The sequence below is a fragment of the Lepidothrix coronata genome, unplaced genomic scaffold (genome assembly GCF_001604755.1).
Source record: "Lepidothrix coronata isolate B3197 unplaced genomic scaffold, Lepidothrix_coronata-1.0 Scaffold37, whole genome shotgun sequence".
Lineage (NCBI taxonomy): Eukaryota > Metazoa > Chordata > Aves > Passeriformes > Pipridae > Lepidothrix > Lepidothrix coronata.
The window spans coordinates 4758078-4777911 of record NW_016690217.1 but is presented as its reverse complement, the minus strand read 5'-3'; the positions used below and the strand labels follow the sequence as shown (position 1 = coordinate 4777911).

The 19834-nt window shown below is 37.0% G+C and overlaps 1 protein-coding gene across 2 annotated transcripts in view; it reads right to left on the bottom strand.

The window, feature by feature from the left end:
- Positions 1-785: 785 nt before the first annotated feature.
- Positions 786-19834, bottom strand: part of LOC108496152 — a 34736-nt gene continuing 15687 nt past the window's right edge. For both annotated transcript variants that reach the window (XM_017812573.1, XM_017812574.1), the window contains 5 exons: positions 9723-9880; positions 8468-8510; positions 3598-3784; positions 1770-1905; positions 786-1027 (listed from right to left, as the gene is read on the bottom strand). In XM_017812573.1, the coding sequence (XP_017668062.1) occupies positions 928-1027; positions 1770-1905; positions 3598-3784; positions 8468-8510; positions 9723-9880 (624 nt within the window). In that variant the 3' untranslated portion in view covers positions 786-927. The remainder of the gene's footprint in view (positions 1028-1769; positions 1906-3597; positions 3785-8467; positions 8511-9722; positions 9881-19834) is intronic.

The following is a 19834-nucleotide window of genomic DNA, read 5'->3' as shown; positions in this document are numbered from 1 at the left end:
TTGTTGTTGTTGTTTTTTAAACAGCCAAGAACTTTTCTTTATGCTTTTAGTGTTATGGAGATGCTGTAAGATTTATTACAGGATAACTGTCATATATATGAGAAAACTGAGAACTTTGATACTGAAAAATTACTAAACATGAGATTTGGTTAAAATACCTTTTATAAACTACAAACAAAATAATATTAAGAAAATTGTTTCATTAGTTTGCATCCAACCTATTTCTAACCCATTTTTAACCCACAAATTTTTACTTTTTGTTTCAACTCACAATTAATTGTGCTCTAGCCTAGTTTAACAGGAAGGTTCTTGCTTTATGGCTCAAAGTCACAAATGTAATCAACGGGATGTACACTGTTGTTGCAGATATGAGTCTTTAAAGTGCTAAGCACCACAGGCATGATCCTAATTTGTAATCATATGTTTAAGCAGAGAAAAAATGAGACGATCTATTTGACTGGTGGGATTGGATTCTGAGTATGCTGCAGACTTCACATCTCAGCCCTCAGACTGTGCGCATTATGTTATGAAAACTAGAGGAAAAGTAGTCTTTTGGTAAGATGCTGGCATTCCAGTGTGCTTTTTGCTATGGTGCAGTTACCCAGGAAGAGAACAATGTGGCAATTCTGCTTGTGGTTTTACCCTATCTTGTTAAGGAAGGCATGTTCTTTATTTATTTGGCCTTAAAACTTTCCACTATAAAGATCTCAAATAAGTAAACATAGACTATATAGTACTGAAACACAAAATAAAGACAGTAACAAAGGCAACCTTGCTTTGCGTTTATTTACTAATGCTTACAAAAGTTATGAATGTATACCAATGCTAAAGATTAGCTGCTGCTAGAGCATCTTTTGAGATGAATCAGAAGACATAGCATGAAATTTAAAATGCAAAACATAACTGGGGAAAAACTGAGCCTTCTTCTCACATCCTTGTCTCCTCCAGTGGTCTGTTCATGAAATCTTGGATTGCCTGGTGTAGGGGTAACCATTTATTAATTGAAGCTTTCAAGGCTGTAATCCACCTAGAAGAAATGAAAGACCAACAATTGTCCCTCATCAAGTCTTATGCATGCATTTCTATGTTCTTTGAAACAAACTTTTAATAAACGGTGTTTGTACAGCTGTGTTACTATGTGCTAATAGTCAGGGCATTGGAGAGATACAGAAGATGGAGGAGTTGGCTATTAACAACATATCAACACCAATTTTCCAACGTACTGAAAAGCTCTGTCATTGTTCATTAAATTAAAACCCAAATAATGTAATTAGTAGGCTTTAGGCAAGAACTCCTGCTGACAGATGTGGAATTTGACTGGATTATGATGAGGGAATTTACCTTCAGAGTGTGATTTCATTGGCCAATTTTCTTAAATTAATTAAATTCTAATGGTCATTGATGGAAGTAAATAATTCTTGGGAACGAGGAGCACACAAATTCCATTCTCTCTAATGAGAGGTTGTCATAGCTTTTATGTTTAGTATAATCCCCACACATAACTGTGAAAGGCACCTTATCCAGGTTTTTTCCGAACCTCTGCCAACCAGCCTTGCTGTGGTTCCAGCATGGACAAGAACAGAACTGGTGACTCACATGTGCAAGTAGACGCTGTACTGTAGTTTGACTAAAGCTACTGCTAAAGGGAAATCTGGGGGAATAAGGGAAAACAGACTGAAATGTTGTCATTAGATTTTCCCAGGAACTACAGAGCTCCTTCTTTCCTGAAGCTTGGCAAATAAAATTGGATAAAAAACAGTTTGGTTTACCTTTTGTTTTCATTTACATTCTCTGCACATAAGTAAAAGGTTTTAAATTCTTCAGATGGAGGTTTGAGTTCAATTACAGATCTCTTGGAGCCCAGAGACTGTTCACTCACAATATACCCTTGTAGGTAAAGGCCACCTGGATAGAATAAAATAGCATGCATGATGTATATTACAGATACCATTTATAGAATTACTACCAATTACAAGCATACCAACAGATCTGGAGAACTGGATTTTCAGATGCCTTCTGTTGCGTGTATGGACAGACTTTTACAGAATTTACATTTTAAAATGTGAAAGTTGAGTTTGGTTTTTTTCTTCTGAAAATTGATTTCAAAGTAGCGTAAAACAGTCTTACTGTCTAGCAAATGATCAGCAACAGTTTTATTCAGCAAAATATTTTTCTTAGTTTTTAACGTCTATCCATAAGGCTGCCTCAAGCCCTGTAAAGTTCTTTGGAAGGGTGGATCTTGTTGCTAATACTTTCTTTTTCTTTCCTTTAAAAATTAAAGGGATATGGATTTCCACATGAAAAAAATATGCTAGGTCAGCATTGGTTCATCTTGCTGCCATTAGTAACTAATACATCATTGTGAAGCCACAACTAGCCAGCTGTGAAGGAGAGGCATTAGACAGAATTTTGCCTTCCGGACATTTTAATTTTACCTGTTTTTTTTTATTTTTTCCCCCCAGATCTTATCTCAGTGCAATAAGGTGTATGTCCACTTTATATATACATGGCAAATAGTCAAAAAGACCTGCAGAACTGATTAATGGCAGCTGAATGTTCCTGTTACTGTCTTCAGGGTCTATATTTTTTTGGCGTCTCACATGTAGTCACCACAGCATCAAATTAATGCTCTAGCATTGAGAATGATATGAGAGAATAAGAATCTATAGTGAAATTGGAAAAAAATGAAATAACAAGAGAGAAAACACTACCATGTACAAGAATTTGTATGTAGTAGGATATTTAAACACCAAAAGAAAATATTTGGCAGTAGGAGCATAGGCTTCAGTGTCATAAATGCATAATACTTAATTTTTGCCTTTCTGCTAATTCAGTGCTTTTCTCTGGGCAAGTCTTATCTTCAGTTTCATGTGGAGAGGAAATCCCTGGTCACTTCATAAGTATGGCCTTTGGCAGATGAAAGTGGCCACTTGCAAGTGGTATAAGTGGAGCACTTCTTGCCTGATCATGTGGCAAACAGCATAAATGCTAAGAAAAGTTTTTCCCTTTTGATCTGAAAACTGACTGCCAAGCAAAAATACAATAGTATTTCTGACTGCAAGCTTCCTTAGCACAGGGAGGAAGCATTTACAGGTCCTGAGCCATCACTGGGGCAACTTTTTTTTTTTTTTTTAAATACTGACTTTCACAGAGCTGCTCTTGTAGGCTTTTAGTGTCTGAAGTGAGCTCTGCTTGCAATGACCCTAGTAGCCTCATGCTGTTGCCACGCAAAATTTGACAGCTTTCAGGAGACTGCCATGAGTCGAACTGCCTCCAGCCACCATAAAGTGCTTTGGAAGAGTGGATCTTGTTTCTGATACTTCTCCTGAGGTAATATGCACATATCCTGACTAGCTCCATTTCAGAAACAAAAATTCAGACTGTGGGAGAAAAAGAAGACTGAGGTGGGGAATGAGAGAGACCGAAATGAAATGAAATGAAAGAGACTGAGTCTGGACTTCCTTCACTCACCTACATGGAAAACCATCAATTTACTGATAAGAAACTCTCATTAATGGTAAAGGTTCTATTTGGATGGAAACTGCAGTGAAACATTTTTGCTTCAATGATCAATGAAAATTTAGCAGCCATCCCTACCTTGGGCAGGTGTAGACCGGAGAGTGGCATAAAAGTACAAACAGCCATCCTTCAGAATGCAGTAGTGCTGAATCCAGACATCTTTGCTCCTGTCCAGCTGGTGGAGAAGACCCAGGCACTCGGGATTTTTGATAGCCAAGGGTGGGAGTGTAGTGTTATGTAGTGTGACATCTACCCACACATGGTTCTGCAAAGAAAGCATGTAATGAAAAGTTCTAGTAAAAACTTAAGGAGGAACTGCTAGCATGAAAGGACACAAGCTCTAGTCCTTTGCTAGGAAATTAGCTTTTGTTGTGAAAATAATTTGAAAAGTTGTGCTGGTTTTGGCTGGAATAGGGTTAATGTTCTTCACAGTAGGTAGTATGGGGGCTGTGTTTTGGTTTTGTGCTGAAAACAGTGTTGATAGCCCAGGGATGTTTTCTTTATTGCTGAGCAGGGCTTACACAGAGCCAAGGCCTTTTCTGCCCCTCACCACACCAGTGGCAGACTGGAGGTGCAGAAGGAGTTGGGAGGGGACACAGCCAGGACAGGTGACCAAAGGGATATCCCAGACCATAGGGTGTCATGCTCAGCATACAAAGCTCAGGGAAGACAAAAGATGGGGGGACAATTGGAGTGATGGTGTTTGTCTTCCCAAGTCACCACTACATGTGAGGGAGCCCTGCTCTCCTGGAGATGGCTGAACATCTGCCTGCCCACGGTATATAGTGAATGAATCCCTTGTTTTGTGTTACATATTAAAATATTTTTATCTTGATGCCTTAAACCCCTAATGGTTTTTTATTTTTCTAGTATTTGTAAGACTTGTAAGTTTTATAAGTAGTGGAAGTAGATTTTAAAAGCAGCAACCCCCCCCTCCTTTGTCCCTTGTCCCTTTCCCTTTCTCTTGCATTCTTGTTTACACATTCCTTAACCCTCTTACCCCATTCTATGCTCCCTATATCAATCCTACCCCTGAATATAGCAGAAATGTTTAGTCTTTTGTCAAGGCAAGGCCTAGATTGTTGGCAGAACAGCATATCAGGGCCTAAACCACAGAATACGGTCAAGAATTAGGTAACTATGTACCCTCTGTGCTCTGATGAAGATGAAGATGGGACGAACAGAGGGGCCCAAAACCCCCAGACCCATTTCTCAGGGGGTGGACCCCGGGGCGGTCCAGAGTAAAGGCCACAGGGTGGGTACATCTGGGATTGGATGGATGGTGTTATAAAATGTAACATCTCAGGCAGGGCCTGCGAGCGTCTTGTAACATCTTTGCCTTGGCAAAATAAACCCTTTCTTATCTCACCCTAATTAACTGCTCTGGAGATTTTTTCAGCACCAAAATTCCACAGCAACAATCTCAATCCACAAATTGTCTCACTGAGCTGACTTCTGGGGTTAAACCACAACAGAAGTCAATGCTGAAAATGGAATTAGAAAATCCTATACAGGATGGCAAACACTGTCCAACTTCTACTTTCTTCCTACAATAATAAATTCTATTTTCTACATCTGTTTTATTTTCAGTAGTACCTATGTTGCTGGTACAAGCAGGATTATTTCAAAGTTTTATGAAGAAGGTTTTTTTTTTTTAAATTGTGTTGTTGATTGCTGGACTTCAGTAGTCTTTACTGTGTGTAATCTGGCAAGACAAGATTCACCATCTTCTCTCTGGGTTCCAGAGAAATGTGTGGGGTATGAGGCCAGAATACAGCACTCAGGCTTGGATGGAAGCACTACTACGCACAAAATGTTTACAGATACCTTCCCATCCCTTTATGGAAAGCAGATCCTTTTCCATTACCAAAATGACTTGTCATTTACAAGTGAAGAAAAAGCTCAATGTATGAAACTGCCAATGTATAGGCTATTTGTAGGATAAAATAATAAAAAAAAATCAGGAAAAATAATCTCTTGTGTTATTAGATCAAGTTGTTTAATGTGAGATGAAAGCATTTCTTCTTCTCCCGTAAATCAGGGAGGTGTTAGAATCTCAGCCTCTCCTAGTGTGTTTTGCCATCTGGAATAATTATTTAGAATTCTACATATACCAGTGTCATTTGAAATCCATGGGGACAATGTGTGCAATACCAATATCTTCCTGTTTGTTTCCACAGGGACTTTCTTTTGCTTTTATTTATGATATTTTTTCAGTATCCTTGACAAGGCAAAGACTGAAAAAAGACCTGGCACAATATAGCTGACTGTATTCTTTGTTACAAATGGGAAATCTGCTGAGGCTTACTGCAGCAAAGTGCATAAGAGGATTTCAGTAACACTAGGTATATTATTAAAGCAGTTATTCATTAAGAGGACATAGTGTCAGTATAATGGTCTACTAAATCACTGTGTTGTAAACTCTACTGTAAAACACTAGCTGTTGCAAAAAGTCAGTAAAAAAGTACAGCAAATGAAAAAGAAGGAAAATATAAGATTTTTCTATTCAACTTAATGGAAAGTCTAGTTAGAAGGAAGGTTAGGAAATGAAAGTGACATATTAAATCAAACATTTATTTCAAAAAAGGATATTGTTCACCATAAAGCAGGATCTTAGGGAGGTAGTGGTCCTTCATCCTGGAGATGTGCCCTGCCCATCGCAGCTGTGTTCTCAGTAACATGGCCTCAATACTTGTGACTGCTGCTTGTTCTAGAACAGATGTGTTGGTCACATAATCTGACCAGTGGATGTTTAGGATTGTACGGAGACAGCGTTGATGGAAGCGTTCTAGGAGACGCAGGTGGTGGCGGTAGATGACCCATGATTCAGATCCATATAAGAGAGTAGACAGCACTATGGCTCTGTAAACACTGATCTTTGTACTTTTCTTCAGGTGTTTATTTCGCCAAACTCTTTTATGAAGCTTTCTGAAGGCACTATATGCCTTTGCTAACCTGTTGTCTATCTCTCCGTCGATCTTGCCATCTGAGGAGATGAGGCTACCTAGGTAATTAAACTGCTGGACTGATTTGAGTTCTGATTGGCCAATGGTGATGTGGGCTTGAAGGAAGACTTCCTGATGTGCAGGTTGATAGAGAACTCCTGTCTTCTTTAAGCTGACTTCCAGCCCAAGGAGCTCAGCAGCATCTGCAAAGCAGGATGTTAAACACTGCAGAGCTGCTTCTGTGTGGGCAACAAGGGCGGCGTCATCAGCATAAAGCAGCTCCTGGACAAGATGGTTTAAGGTCTTAGTGTGGGATTCAGTTGCCTTAGGTTGAATAGGCTTCCATCAGTACAGTGGTCAGAAATGTAGTGGCACAGAAAGAAGCCAACTTAATGTGCTGCTGATGGATGAATGCATGAGTGATCCTTCTGTATATATAATGTTGGAACTTTTTATACGACAATTTATATATGCATGCTACACTAAAGAATGACCCTTTGATGTCTTTTATGTATGTGAACCTCTACTATCCTTTTTGGCTCAGGTCAAATTCGTCTGCCACTGGTGGGGTGAGGGGCAGAAAAGGCCTTGGCTCTGTGTAAGCCCTGCTCAGCAATAAAGAAAACATCCTGTGCTATCAACACTGTTTTCAGCACAAAACCAAAACACGGCAGCCCTGTACCACCTACTGTGAAGAACATTAACCCTATTCCAGCCAAAACCAGCACAACTTTTCAAATTATTTGGATAGGGTAAACACTTTAAATTGTTTTATTTATTTTTACTCTTTCAAATACATTTATTACTTCATATTCTTTTGAGAAACACTGATAGGTAAAATATACTTGGAAGCAAGTTTGGTTTTGCAATTACAACCTACCTGAAAGGTAAAGGTAAAAGAAATATATATTTGATCAATTTTACATCAGTGGAAAAGGAATTAAAGGAAATAAATACCTTTCACTGTTTGGAAACCATCATTAAACACTACTGAAGAAATAACTTACACCCCCTTGTTTTTTTACACTCATGAATGCAGGTTATAGTTTGTACCTTGCAATTGTCATATTTTTTAATTGATGATTTTATTTCATTTGCAAAAAAGGTAGACCTTGATACTTATTCTGCATTTGAACCTCACATTCTTCCTGTTAAAAACAAGGTGGCTCCGTAGCTAAAGCTCTTCAAAAAACTTTACAAAACAAATGCCTATTTTCACACAAGTGGTCGTCTATAGAAGGAAATAATAAGAATCATTAGGCCAGGAAAGGACAGACTAAAATGTCTTTGACCCCTATACTTCCAGTTCTGGAAATACTAAAATTAGATTTGCAATTCCCAGTTCAGGTGTCAGCCAGGGACTACTGATACTGAGTTATGTTGGGCTGAGCAAGGTCTCTCAGTAGCAGCTCAAGATCAATTATGGCTGTATTTTTTCCAGCCACAGGGGCCAGCAGAGTGCACAACTGTGTAAAGGGATAGGTAAAACAAAGTTTATTAGCTCACCTGTCTTTCTTCATCCCTGGAAACACAGAAAATAAGAACTCAGCAATCATGCCTCCCCCCACCCAATATTCTCTTGGAAAAAGCAGATTGCCTGCAACCAAGGGAGTCTTGTGGGAAATACTTACGAAGGTATGACCCTTCTCTCCTTCTATTCCAATTTATATTACCTCAGGCATAATACATGATTGTGAGTCACCTCTACCCTTTCTTTCTGCCTGATACACTAATTTTGGGTTATGTTTCTGAATCAGCTTAAAGCTGCTGATATCCGGAGAGGGAGCATTTTGATTTGTTCTACCATATGGCAGTAAAACACGTAAACTGAGTCTTAATTCTCTACATGGCTTTTAGATTGCAGATGACTCACAACCCAACAGCCCAGAACAAAAGTATGGAACTTCCATGTTGCTGTCTGCACCTGACCATGTACAGCTCCTGTCTCTCAGCCTTCTGCACAATCTGCTATACAAATGGTTCTCATCTAAATAAAGCATTACCTGATGGACAGGATGCACTGCTTTATCCATAGCCTCCAGCCACCTATAACATGACAAAAAGTGAGAGTAGCTTAGATTGGTAGAGCAGAAAAACATGCTTCACTGCCTCTTTTAATTCTTGCTGACATATGCAGCATCTAAAGCATCTAAATTTTCAGGACACACAAGGCTTTAAGATAGCAAAGCAGTGGATTAAATCTAAATAAACATTGCTAACTCTAAAAAAAAAGTCTCAAAGCTTGCTGTGTAAGAACACATTATAATAAATAAAGGCAATATTGCAGACAAGGGAATCTACAGATTTTGAATATAGTTTAACATGTCAGGCTAAATGATCACTCTTCTTGTCTTTGTCATAATGCAGATAAGGAATTCGTAGGAGACACAAAGAATCCTGGAATTGGAAACTACAGAATAAAGCAATAACTTTGTTGGCAAAGTTATTCTGTTGCACTATGTATGGTATAAAATTTGGAAATGGAAAATGATATTACAATGGTGGATTATGTTAAGCAGTGATGATATAAAAAATGGGTGGATGAATACCAAATATCAATTTACTTCATAGCTTTATATTTTTGACAATTCACAATAAAACAAAGACTACAATAAGTTTAGATTTTGGTACGTTTGGAAAGGGAGGACTTTTCGGTGAATTTAGGCTCTTTGTTTTGTCAGCTGTTGTCTTTGGGAAATGCAAAAGAGTATTTTTAAAGTCTAACTCTGCATCAAACCCAAAGTCACTGTCCCAGAACCAATATGCTTTTGGGGCATGTTTGCATTTTAAAATATTAAAATGAAAATGTGACAGAATGACAGAAAAGAAAATGGAAGATGGGAGTGTATTTATTACTAGCACTGTCCTTGTTTGGCAGAAGAGATCATTTATATGAAATTACTAATAAGACAATTTACATCCACAGGAAGATTTACACTTCTGTTTGATATAACAGTGGGACAGAAGGCATGAGAACATGGATTAAATTTTTTTCTCATGCTAAATCAAGAATTCAGGGGGATAGGAAAACATGAATGTTAAAGATTTTATTAAAAACAATTAAAAAACCTGTGAAACTGAAAAATAATTTTTGAAGCTTCTACAACTGAAAATTAGAAATATTATCTCAATAAGTAGCTGATAGATTTTTAATTTTTTCCTCTACTGATCAAGGCAGCTATTATGAACATCCTCCAAAAATTCAGACTCCACGCTGGATTAACAAAACTGACACTGTTAAAATGAAAGATCACTTACCTCTTCATTTCTTGATTGGAAGTTGCACAGAAGTAGAAAATCCTGTTTCCAGTTTGAGGTATACATTTAAAAACAAATGGTTTCCCCAGACTGGTGTCAACACCAATTTCTGCTCCTTCCAGCTTCGTTACTTCCAGGGGTCTGCACTTCCCTTCATCCTGCAATTAGAAAGAGTGCCCAAAGTTCAGAACTATTATGAAACTGATCCCTGTGAGATGGGGATAAACTCAAGGAATATTCAAAGTTATAAAGCTCTTACACTTTTGAACCATCATATGGTTTAATGATCAGCAGTCCCAGCAATTACAGTGCAATCAGAGAAGACAAGTTAGTCAAACACCCTCTAAATTTGCATCTGTGATTTTGCGCTCTTAATTGTTTTTGGTTCAACAGAAGCCATATCTGTAGCAAAAACACCTTTTTAGGTATGTGTAGGCATGTAGATGTCCAGCTATTGAGGGTTCAGCTGAGTGGTGCAGGAATTTTCAAAGTGCACTGAAGAATTGAGAGTCACAGATCTCTTTACTAATCAGTGCTGTTTACAGTCTGCATTTATGCTGAAAACCTCACCTTATATGTGTAGATACAGGCAACAAGGGCTTAAATAGGAGAATAGTGAGCATAATTTAAAAGGCCGAATTTCAGCTCCTTTGCAATGTTGTGGTAAATATAGTTCTGTTCATAACCCTTCCCATACAATTCAAATAACTTTCAATGGAAAGCACTTCAGAACCTTTTTGCTTGTTCCTGATTGTGTTAATGCTCTTTGAGACTGAAGGGCATTGCCAATGTCTTTCCCTCTGTGAGTCATAAAGAACCATTAAGCTCCTTAATACACATAGGTAGGTGAAACAGTTTATCTGTCTTCTTATTTCCCAGCCCAGCTCCCCCCAGATACACATCTTAATTCAAAACAAAGGTGCACACATCCGGTGTGTACTGTATCCGGTGAACTGTAGCTGTGTTTTAACCAATATTGTTTGCTTTGAAGATCTGTGACTGGAACTCTAACAATTGCATCAAATTTGGTAGCAATAAAATGGGAAACATGAGTTAATGCTGAGACATAGGAAAAGGATTAGTGTTGTTTGCAAAATACACAGATGGTGGAGTCTCATAGAATAAAATTAGTTGATTATTGGGCATAAATTAAATTTTTTCAGTAGGAGATGGATTGTAAGTATCCCATGTAATTTTCCCTTAGCCTAAAAATAGCCTTCCATGAAAAAAATGCACCTGTGGGAATTAGATAGTTAAATACTTAATTGCATGCTCACTAGCACATGTAATTATCCCTTTGTCATACATGATTTTCCTGTAGTAACAAAATAACCCTTAATACTGACAAATGTATAAATAAACATTTATAAGTACATTTCCTACATTTTTATTCATTCTTCTCATTCCATTTTTTTTAATGCTAAAGTTTTTTAATGTAAAACTAAAGAAGATAAAGGCAGTCCTGAAAGTTGTCAGTGCTGTGTGAACTACTTTATTTATTATGCCTTCAAACACAAAACTACATTGTGAAGAGCATAACCAAAATACATATTCAGTGTCCAAATCTCATTCGTACTGCAAAGCATAGCAAGTGCAAGATCCTGTCCATGGTCTGAATTCTCCTCACTGCCCTGACTTGAAGGCAAAGGTCACTAGAGATACTGATATCACAGACGACTATTATTATACCCTTATAAACTTATTTTGTAAACACTTTCTGTGCTGTCTAGAATGAATGCAGACAGAGGTTCTGTGGCATCAAGAATTATATATGTCCACTGTATTTCAAACAAATACATCTAGGAAAGGATTAAGATAGATTTGAGGCATTTAAAATGGGACCAAATGTTCCTCATTGACTAATAGACAGCCATCCTCCCCTAATTCTGATATTTCAGATCACAGAATCATAGAATTGTTAAGGTTGGAAAAGACCCTCATGATTATCATGTCAAAATGTTCACCCAGCACTACCATGTTCTCTACTAAACTATGACCCATGTGCCACATCTGCATGTTTGTAAGGGGTATTTCTTTTCACTTGTGTGGCTTTCATGAATAACACATTGAGATGATTCCTTTAGCAAATATATCTTTGCTACAAAAAAGGTATATTTCTGGAAAAAATAATTATAAAAGTAATTTCTTACACTTGTGACTAAAGTGTAACCTGCTGATGATACTGCCTTTATGGAACCTGATATAACTATGTGATGTTACTTGAGCTGATGATATGTATCATGCAGATTTTAAATGAACTAACTCAAATTTCTACTACTTGGAACAGCTACTGTTCCATTCTGCGCTAAACTAAAAAAAATATTTTTTTTTCCTTCAAGGTTGTGATCAGCTACTTTATGGATTCTTGGCAGTCTCCAGTATCAAACATGTAGAAATTTCTCCAGGTAGAAGGCAAAAAACAGGTGCTGCTTTGGTAAAGCTATTCTAAGAACAGTAGAAACATCTGAAGTAACCCTTCCCATGCTGCTAGTTTTCCTAAGATGATCTGAATTTTAGGACAAATGTTTCTGCAAAAAAAATTTTAAAATATTAAACAATGTATAATGATTAGAAACAGACAAAAGGGAGAAATAAAAATAGAAAATTAAGCATTTCCTTCCTTTATTGTATTAAATGCTCATTAAGGCAGTGCATGCAGCCCTACTTAATTTGATGTAAGTAATTCCAGAAACTGAATGCCATTCATAGGTCCTGAGTGATTCACTGTATTCAAAGGATTTTGTTTGAGCAGAGTTATATTTGCTATGGCAGTTAAGCTCCTTCATCTATTAGAAAGGACAATCTGAAGAGATATATGAAAATTTCATGCTATTTGCACTGAAAGAAATAAAAAAGTAACAACAGGAACAACTATGAAAAGAAATTAAAATTAAGCTACAAAAGAGTCTGCAAGTACTAGGAAAATGGAAAAAAAGTAACTTTACAGAAAAAAAAATAAAATCCTAGAAGGAATCTAAACATAATGTGAAAACTGAGTAGTGCTAGAAAGCAGGAATTGAAGTCTGGCTCGGTTGGGAGACTGGCAGTGGGCAGTGTAAGACAGTTGCCCCCAGGTCACTGGGTCAGATTGGTTTCAGGTCAGTAGTGGCATGACCGAATTTTTTACTGTCTTTCAAAACTGTCTTCCTGGCTGTGCCCCAGTGTTCTTAAAATAGGCACCTCTTAAACAAGACAGGAAACTGAACTGGTTTTTTCCTTTTGCTTATTATTTCTCATGTGCCCAGCTCCATTGCAGCTGATGCAGCCACAATCCTCCATGGCACTCAGGCTTGCAGCATTTTCACCATCTTTTGGTTTTCTCTGACCAGCTTCTCCCTGAGGTCTGGTGCTGCTTGCTTAGCAATATCACTAAACTCTTCCCCTCCCTATGTCTTTTTTTAATAACTGTACTTTGTGATAGGCTCATTGTTTGGTTAATTAGGAAATTATAGCTAGAGCCTGTTTGCATTTATTCCTTCTTTAAACTGGGCACATTGGTGCAAAGAAGAGACTAAGGCTTTTTACGTCTTTTTCCTTTACATCTATTTCCTTTTCCCTTGAAGAACGGGCTTGCATATGTCAGCAAATAGGGAGCTCTAGACTCTAGAACTGTTCACATGGGATTTTTTGCCAGTAGAGAGAGAGAAATTTATTTAATTGTTCATTTTGTTTTGTTTTAAACAATTTGCATCTAAACTACAGAGAGTAGAAACTTACTGAAGGCAAAACAATAGGGGAAAAAGATGTAAAAGCTCCTCTGATTTGAAAAACATAATCATCCTACACCCAATAGTATTGACTATCAGGTGAAATACAACCAAATGGTCTTGTGGCATATTTAATCTTCACACTCTAGTTCTTTTGTTGAGGTTGAATAATTTGCTACAGTTAATTTCACAAAAGATAATAAACAGTTTGCAGGACCAAGGCTCACAGGAAGAATTGTTGATTAGGTTAAGATTTTGAACAACTTGAATCAGATCAAATAATGTATCAGAGTATGACTCTTTCTCTAGGTTGGGGTATGCAATCTGTTAGTAGGCCAAAATTAACATGCATATCATATCAACCAGTGTTATTTCTCATTTATCAATAGAAATAACATAGTGAATGTATTGGAGACAGTGGATTCAGAAAGTTCTTAAATATAAATTGAAAAATATATTCTGGAACCATGGGAGTCATGGAAAATGTAGAGAAGAAATCAGATTGTACACATGCTCTAAATAATGTGGCAGCTCCCAGACTATATTAAAGCTCTAAGCAAGAATGAAGAACAAATAGAAATGGTATATTTATGAGCAAGCTCAGATATAAATCTATTTATAACTAAGCCTTTTATATAAAGTGATTAGGCTTAGCAAGAAAGCTTGTTCAAGAAAACAAAGGACTGAATGTTTGTCATAGACTGAAATGTTGTGCAGAGTCTGCATGTGGCAGAGGATTTCTTTCTTGGTGTAATAATTGGACTCTATATATATGACAGAAATGAAAGTAATTTAAAAGCATTTTTTCTCTCTCTCTTCTATTCCACTGGGAACGGTCTTAAGGGTGCACACAGTCAACCAGAAGCACATACTGTAGTGTCTGAGTCATAACATTTTTGTAAATACACTCGCTGCAGTATGCCCTACTCCCATGTCTAGAGAAGACAATTGTAGAAATAAAAAGAAATATTTCATTCTGCATTTAAATTTATCTCTGCATTAGGGAAAACTTTCACTTCTTCTGAGAGGACTGATGAAAAGTGATCTGTTTTGATGTGAGTAAAAAGAAATGGAAGACCAGTATCCAGCTGTTTACATGAGACATGTAAATGACGATGATCATAGAATCATAGAATCAACGGGGTTGGAAAAGACCTCCAAGATCATCAAATCCAACCCTTGATCCAACACTGACGTGGTTACTAGACCATGGCACTAAGTGCCACATCCACTTTCATCTTAAAAACCTCCAGGGACGGAGAATCCATGACCTCCTGGGCAGCCCATTCCAATGTCTGATTACTTTGTCTGTAAAAAATTTTTCCCTAATATCCAACCTAAACCTCATCTTATTTGAAATATAAAGAACAAGTAAATTGTAATGTAGTTTCCGGGTGTTCTGAATATGCTTCCTAATAGAAACATATCCTACTAGAGGCATCTTAGGAACACCAATTTCACAGGGACAGCACTAATTAAATAAAGTTTAATGAGGAAAGCATCCTGCTGCTGAGACAAAGTGAAGGTTATGGACTTCTTTGAATGCAAATAACACTGTATAATTAGCATCTGTACTAATACTTAATTGCCAGTGTATTGGCTATGTTAAAGCAACAGAGAAGGCAGAATTATGCTGAACTGCTGAAATGAACTGGGTTCATAATAGAAACAGTAATATGACCTAACATCTAATCATTTAGGTGATCATCAGCTAACAGCTATTTACCAGTTTGGGGTCTAACTGCTTTTGGTTGTTAAGAAAGGCATATTTTTGTTCTCACTGCCCTTTCAGCTTTGAGATACTTTGTCTTAGTCACTCACACGATGCCCAAGGGCTTCCTAGAGGCATTAAACTTATGAGTCTAAGAAATGCAAATCATAATTCTTTTTAAAACTGACGTTATTATATAAAATCACAGTGAAGACCGTCCTTCACTGCTGCCACAGTGAGAGTGCTTCTCAGGAGTATGTGTTGCAGTTTTCTTACAACATGAACTATCATAAAGGCTATTTCTCTGAGACTGGGAGCTACATGCGAAAGTGCATTTGCTCTGTATTCATACTTCAGTCTCTCACTAAAGCTGAATCTCTAAAGCATGGTCTTTTCTACCATCCAGACAACAGTTTTCAACTTAACAGTTCCTTCCAACTTAACTGCTCCTACTTCCTTCCTATTACATCTTCTTTTGACTTTCCTGTTTGAAGTCCCTACAAAATGCTGTCAGCAAACTCATACTCTTTACACTTTTATTCTTAATTACTATTGTTCCACATCATTCTTAGCTCATGGAATTGGAGAGTGAAGTGAACTAAATGACAAATGTAATATAAGGACCTGATAGAGCTGGTTCGCCCAGAATTCATCAGCTTCTGACTTCGGAAAGGAAGTCTCCAAGGGAGATACACTGACAACAGTTTCCTGCTTTGAGATAGATAGGCCTCTTTGGAGTTTCTCCTAGATCATAACCATAATGATATTTATTTCTTCATTTCCTTTTCAGGTGCTAGATTGATTATCTGTCTCGCTATCCTCTCTATCAGGGTCTTCTTATGTCAAAGGGATTGGAAATCTTTCCTAGACACACAGCAAGACAAAAATGAGAGACGAGCTAGGGCATTGTTACAAAAATGATATTTCATTAATTCTTTTAATTTTATCAACTCGACCTTTTTTGTCCCTTTTTTTGACCCACAAAATCACTTTTTATACGTATTTTTTTATATATCCAGTCTTGCATAGCAAGAAAGCAATGATTAATTGAAACTAGGATATTTTGGCTTTCGCTGGTACTTTTAGTGTTTTTGTAAATTCTGCTACTTAATTATTTGAACTCCTTACATGATGGATATTTGTAATGAGGAATTTTGTGAAACTTTTTTGACTATAATGCTGTTTTCTTTATCCTTGTGTTTTCCTACTGAGCCTAGAACAATATTAGCTCTCTAGCAGGTATGTCCTCACGACAGAGGAGTGCATACTCCACTGTCTTTAAACCCATCAATGGCCCATTTATTCCCAAGCCCCAGAAATTATATTCCTTCTCGTTAATGAATCTTCAAGACCATCATTTTTTATCCTGAAGACTGAAGCATATTTTAGGATTTTCAAGTTAGCTGTCATGTTCTAAAGGAGACTCGCTGCTGACAGCTCAGAGAATTAACATACTGAAATGATGCTCTGCTGCTGTGGGTAAATTGCTTTTGCTATATTACTGGTCTCATGTAAAACTGATTAAGGTTTCTCTGTCCTATACTGAAGACTTCCCACAGGCATTTTCTGGTGACTTTGCAGCCCCTTTACTGTGCTGAGCAGCAAATGGTACTTTAAGAGGAGCAGATGATGTTATCTGCAAAGAAAGGTCATGCTGATGTGCTTTCAGCTTTCCCTGAAAAAATGTGTTAAGTTGAAGCACAAGAAGCTTGATTGCCTTAGGGTAAGATTTAAGTGTACATTCCTTATCTGTTTCCTCATAATTTCCAGATATCTTTCCTTTAGAAGAAAAGCTGGGTATGTTGACAAAGAAGGAAATAATATGTTTGAGAAGATCCAGTGATCTGGACAATAGGAGATCAGAACTGTAGAGTAGATACTGGAACTCCACAGTTGCTAAGTGTAGGCAAAAATAACATAAAGCATTATATCTCTGCTGATCTCAGTAATTTACAGAAAACAAAGTTCTAAACCAATGTGTAAAATATCTCTGCTCTGAGATGGAAACATAGCCACATCTACTGAGGTGAAAAAGATTACTTATATGGATTGTGGAGCCAAGGACAGTGAAAGCATCTGCTTGAGGGAAAACAAAATGACCACACGTGAAATGACTGAATGTCTTGCAACAGCTATCACTTCACCAGTGTGTGTGACTGGCTAGAGATGATTCTGACACTGCAGCAAATACATGGGTGAGTCAAATGTAAAAAGCTCTAGAAACATTAATATCCTTTTTAATGTAGGTGGGAAAAGCAAAATTCAGGGTTGATAATTTATAGTTATGAATAGCAATGATGAGGAAATCTAACTCTCTGTGTTTGTTGATATGGACTAGAGCAGAGATGAAACATCCTTTCCTTTCTTAACTACAAAACATTATACATAACATTTCAGGCATATATAAAAGGCCTAGTTGTCTTCTTACACAAGTGGAAATCTTTGACCAGTGACCTTGCTGGCATCACTGGAAATACACTAATAGAAGTTATTTTTCTTGTACTGATAGGCACCTTATCCTGAACTTTTTTGTCTCCCTGAATTACTCTTGACTTCAATTAACACAACGTTTCCAAATTAATCGTGCAGTTAAATCAGCATGCTACATAAAGGCTGTGTTAAACTGCAAACATTATTTGTAATTCCCTTATAAGAAGAAGTGGGATGAGAAGTCTTCTTTTCATACCCTGATAGAAATCTTACCAAAAGAAAAAAGTGTCAAAGAGTCCAGTTGAGCTTCCTCTTCATTTGGGCATTGGATCTCACAATAGTAAATAACTGTATTTGTATTTAAGTATCTTTCTGTCTCTCTTACTAAAGGATTCTACAGAGTGCCCTGTAAGCACATGAGGCAGGGAAGAAAGTCCTTGTGTTTTTTGTTGCTAAAATAGTAACACAATATTTCAGTGTATTATTTGGAGACCAGGAACACAGAGAGAGGAGCTGGTAAAAAAATGGTATGAAATAATTTAAAAAGTGGTTGAATGGTACTAGGCTTGGATAATGCAAGAAAACAAGCAGTAGTTAGTTATTACTATGAAATATTTATGCAGTGCTTTAAATTTATTTACTCTTTTAAGAAAAAGCAAACGCATGTTTTCAGTGGCTAAAGAGCCATCTTATCAAAACATAAAGTTAGCACAATTTAACTATTTATTTTCTCAGTGCAGTAAATAAGCTAGTTGAGGAACAAATTAATTAAAAGAACACCACTAGTGAAAATAAATAAATAAAAATTTAATTAAATATTAGTGAATGTAAGATTATGAGGTACCTTCTAATTCTCAATTCAATTTATCTAACACTCTGTCTTCAAATAGACTTAATTGAAGAGTGTTTAAAAGGCATAGCTAGATATCTTTTTTTACATTTCAGGAGTCTGATGATGGACCTGACTAGGATAAAATCAAATCTTCTCTCCAAAAGAATGTTCCAACATGTTTATATGCTGAGTTGATCAAAGGTATTGTGACCATGTTAGCAAAGATAAAGACTAGTTACAAGCCAAGGACTTGGTGTTATGCTCATGTGTTATGCTCATATTCTCATGTAGTTTGTGATTATGGACATGGCTTTATTTTACTAGTATGTTTTCAAACTGTATGTTGGAGACAAAGCCATTTCTAACCAGCTGATATTTCCACTGATGCTACTTCCATTATAGCTAGGAGATTCCCTGAAAGCTACATGTGCTTCATCCAGTAATAAATCCCTCACAGGCAATTTTTCTCAGCTTCACTAATTCTTCTTGAAATTAGGTTAAAATGAATGCTAGGTGGATGACCTTGAATCTTTTTTTCAAGCTGTAAAATGTTTTACCACAAAAAGCTCTGAACAGATGACAGTCTTTGAAATCAATCTGTTTGATTTTATAGGAGTAACTTTCTTGGTGAATAACTTCATCATGAAAACACACAGGGGAAGGGATTAACTTGTAACTACATGCAGCACCTGTTGAGCCATCTCACAGACTACAGTAAAATGCTACTGTAGGGCAGGCAAATTCACTGTGAGCCCAGTGCCTACATCCCCCACTCCTGGAGCTAACTGCATCAAGAGAAAGCTCTATTCTTTTTTTGTTTTGTTTAGTGAAATGTCTTTATTTATTCATTTATTTAGAGGCAAATAACTTTATAGAATACTCAAATATCTGTAGGTGAGACAACCAAGAAGTCACTGATTTAGGGCCATAAAGACTCATTATACAACCAGAGGGTTGTAAATTATGCTGTGTCGAAATGGAGCCTCAGGATAAAGCCAAGTGAAATATTTCCCTTCATGAAGCACCTGTCATATTAATTTTTTGGATGTCTTATTGTTAGATTAAGTTAAAGTCTTACATAGAATTATTAAGCACTATACAGGTCCCCACTCCCATGACAGAGTGAAATACTGAGCATTGCTTCTCTGAAGAAGCTAAGCCTTCCCAGCGTGCAGGTCCATAACTTATTCATTGACACAAAGAAATCACACAGTCACACCTGTTCAAGAAAATACATACAATGCTAGATGGAATATAGAGCTCTTACACATCTGAAGCTACTTCATCTCATCCCAAGCCCTCTACAGGTTTTTTGAAGATCAGAACAAAGAGATTAAATGTAGAATCCATAAAAGCCAGACAGTGCCTATGTCTGTGACTAGGCTTAGGAAAGCAGAATCATAGAATCATAGAATCATAGAATCATAGAATC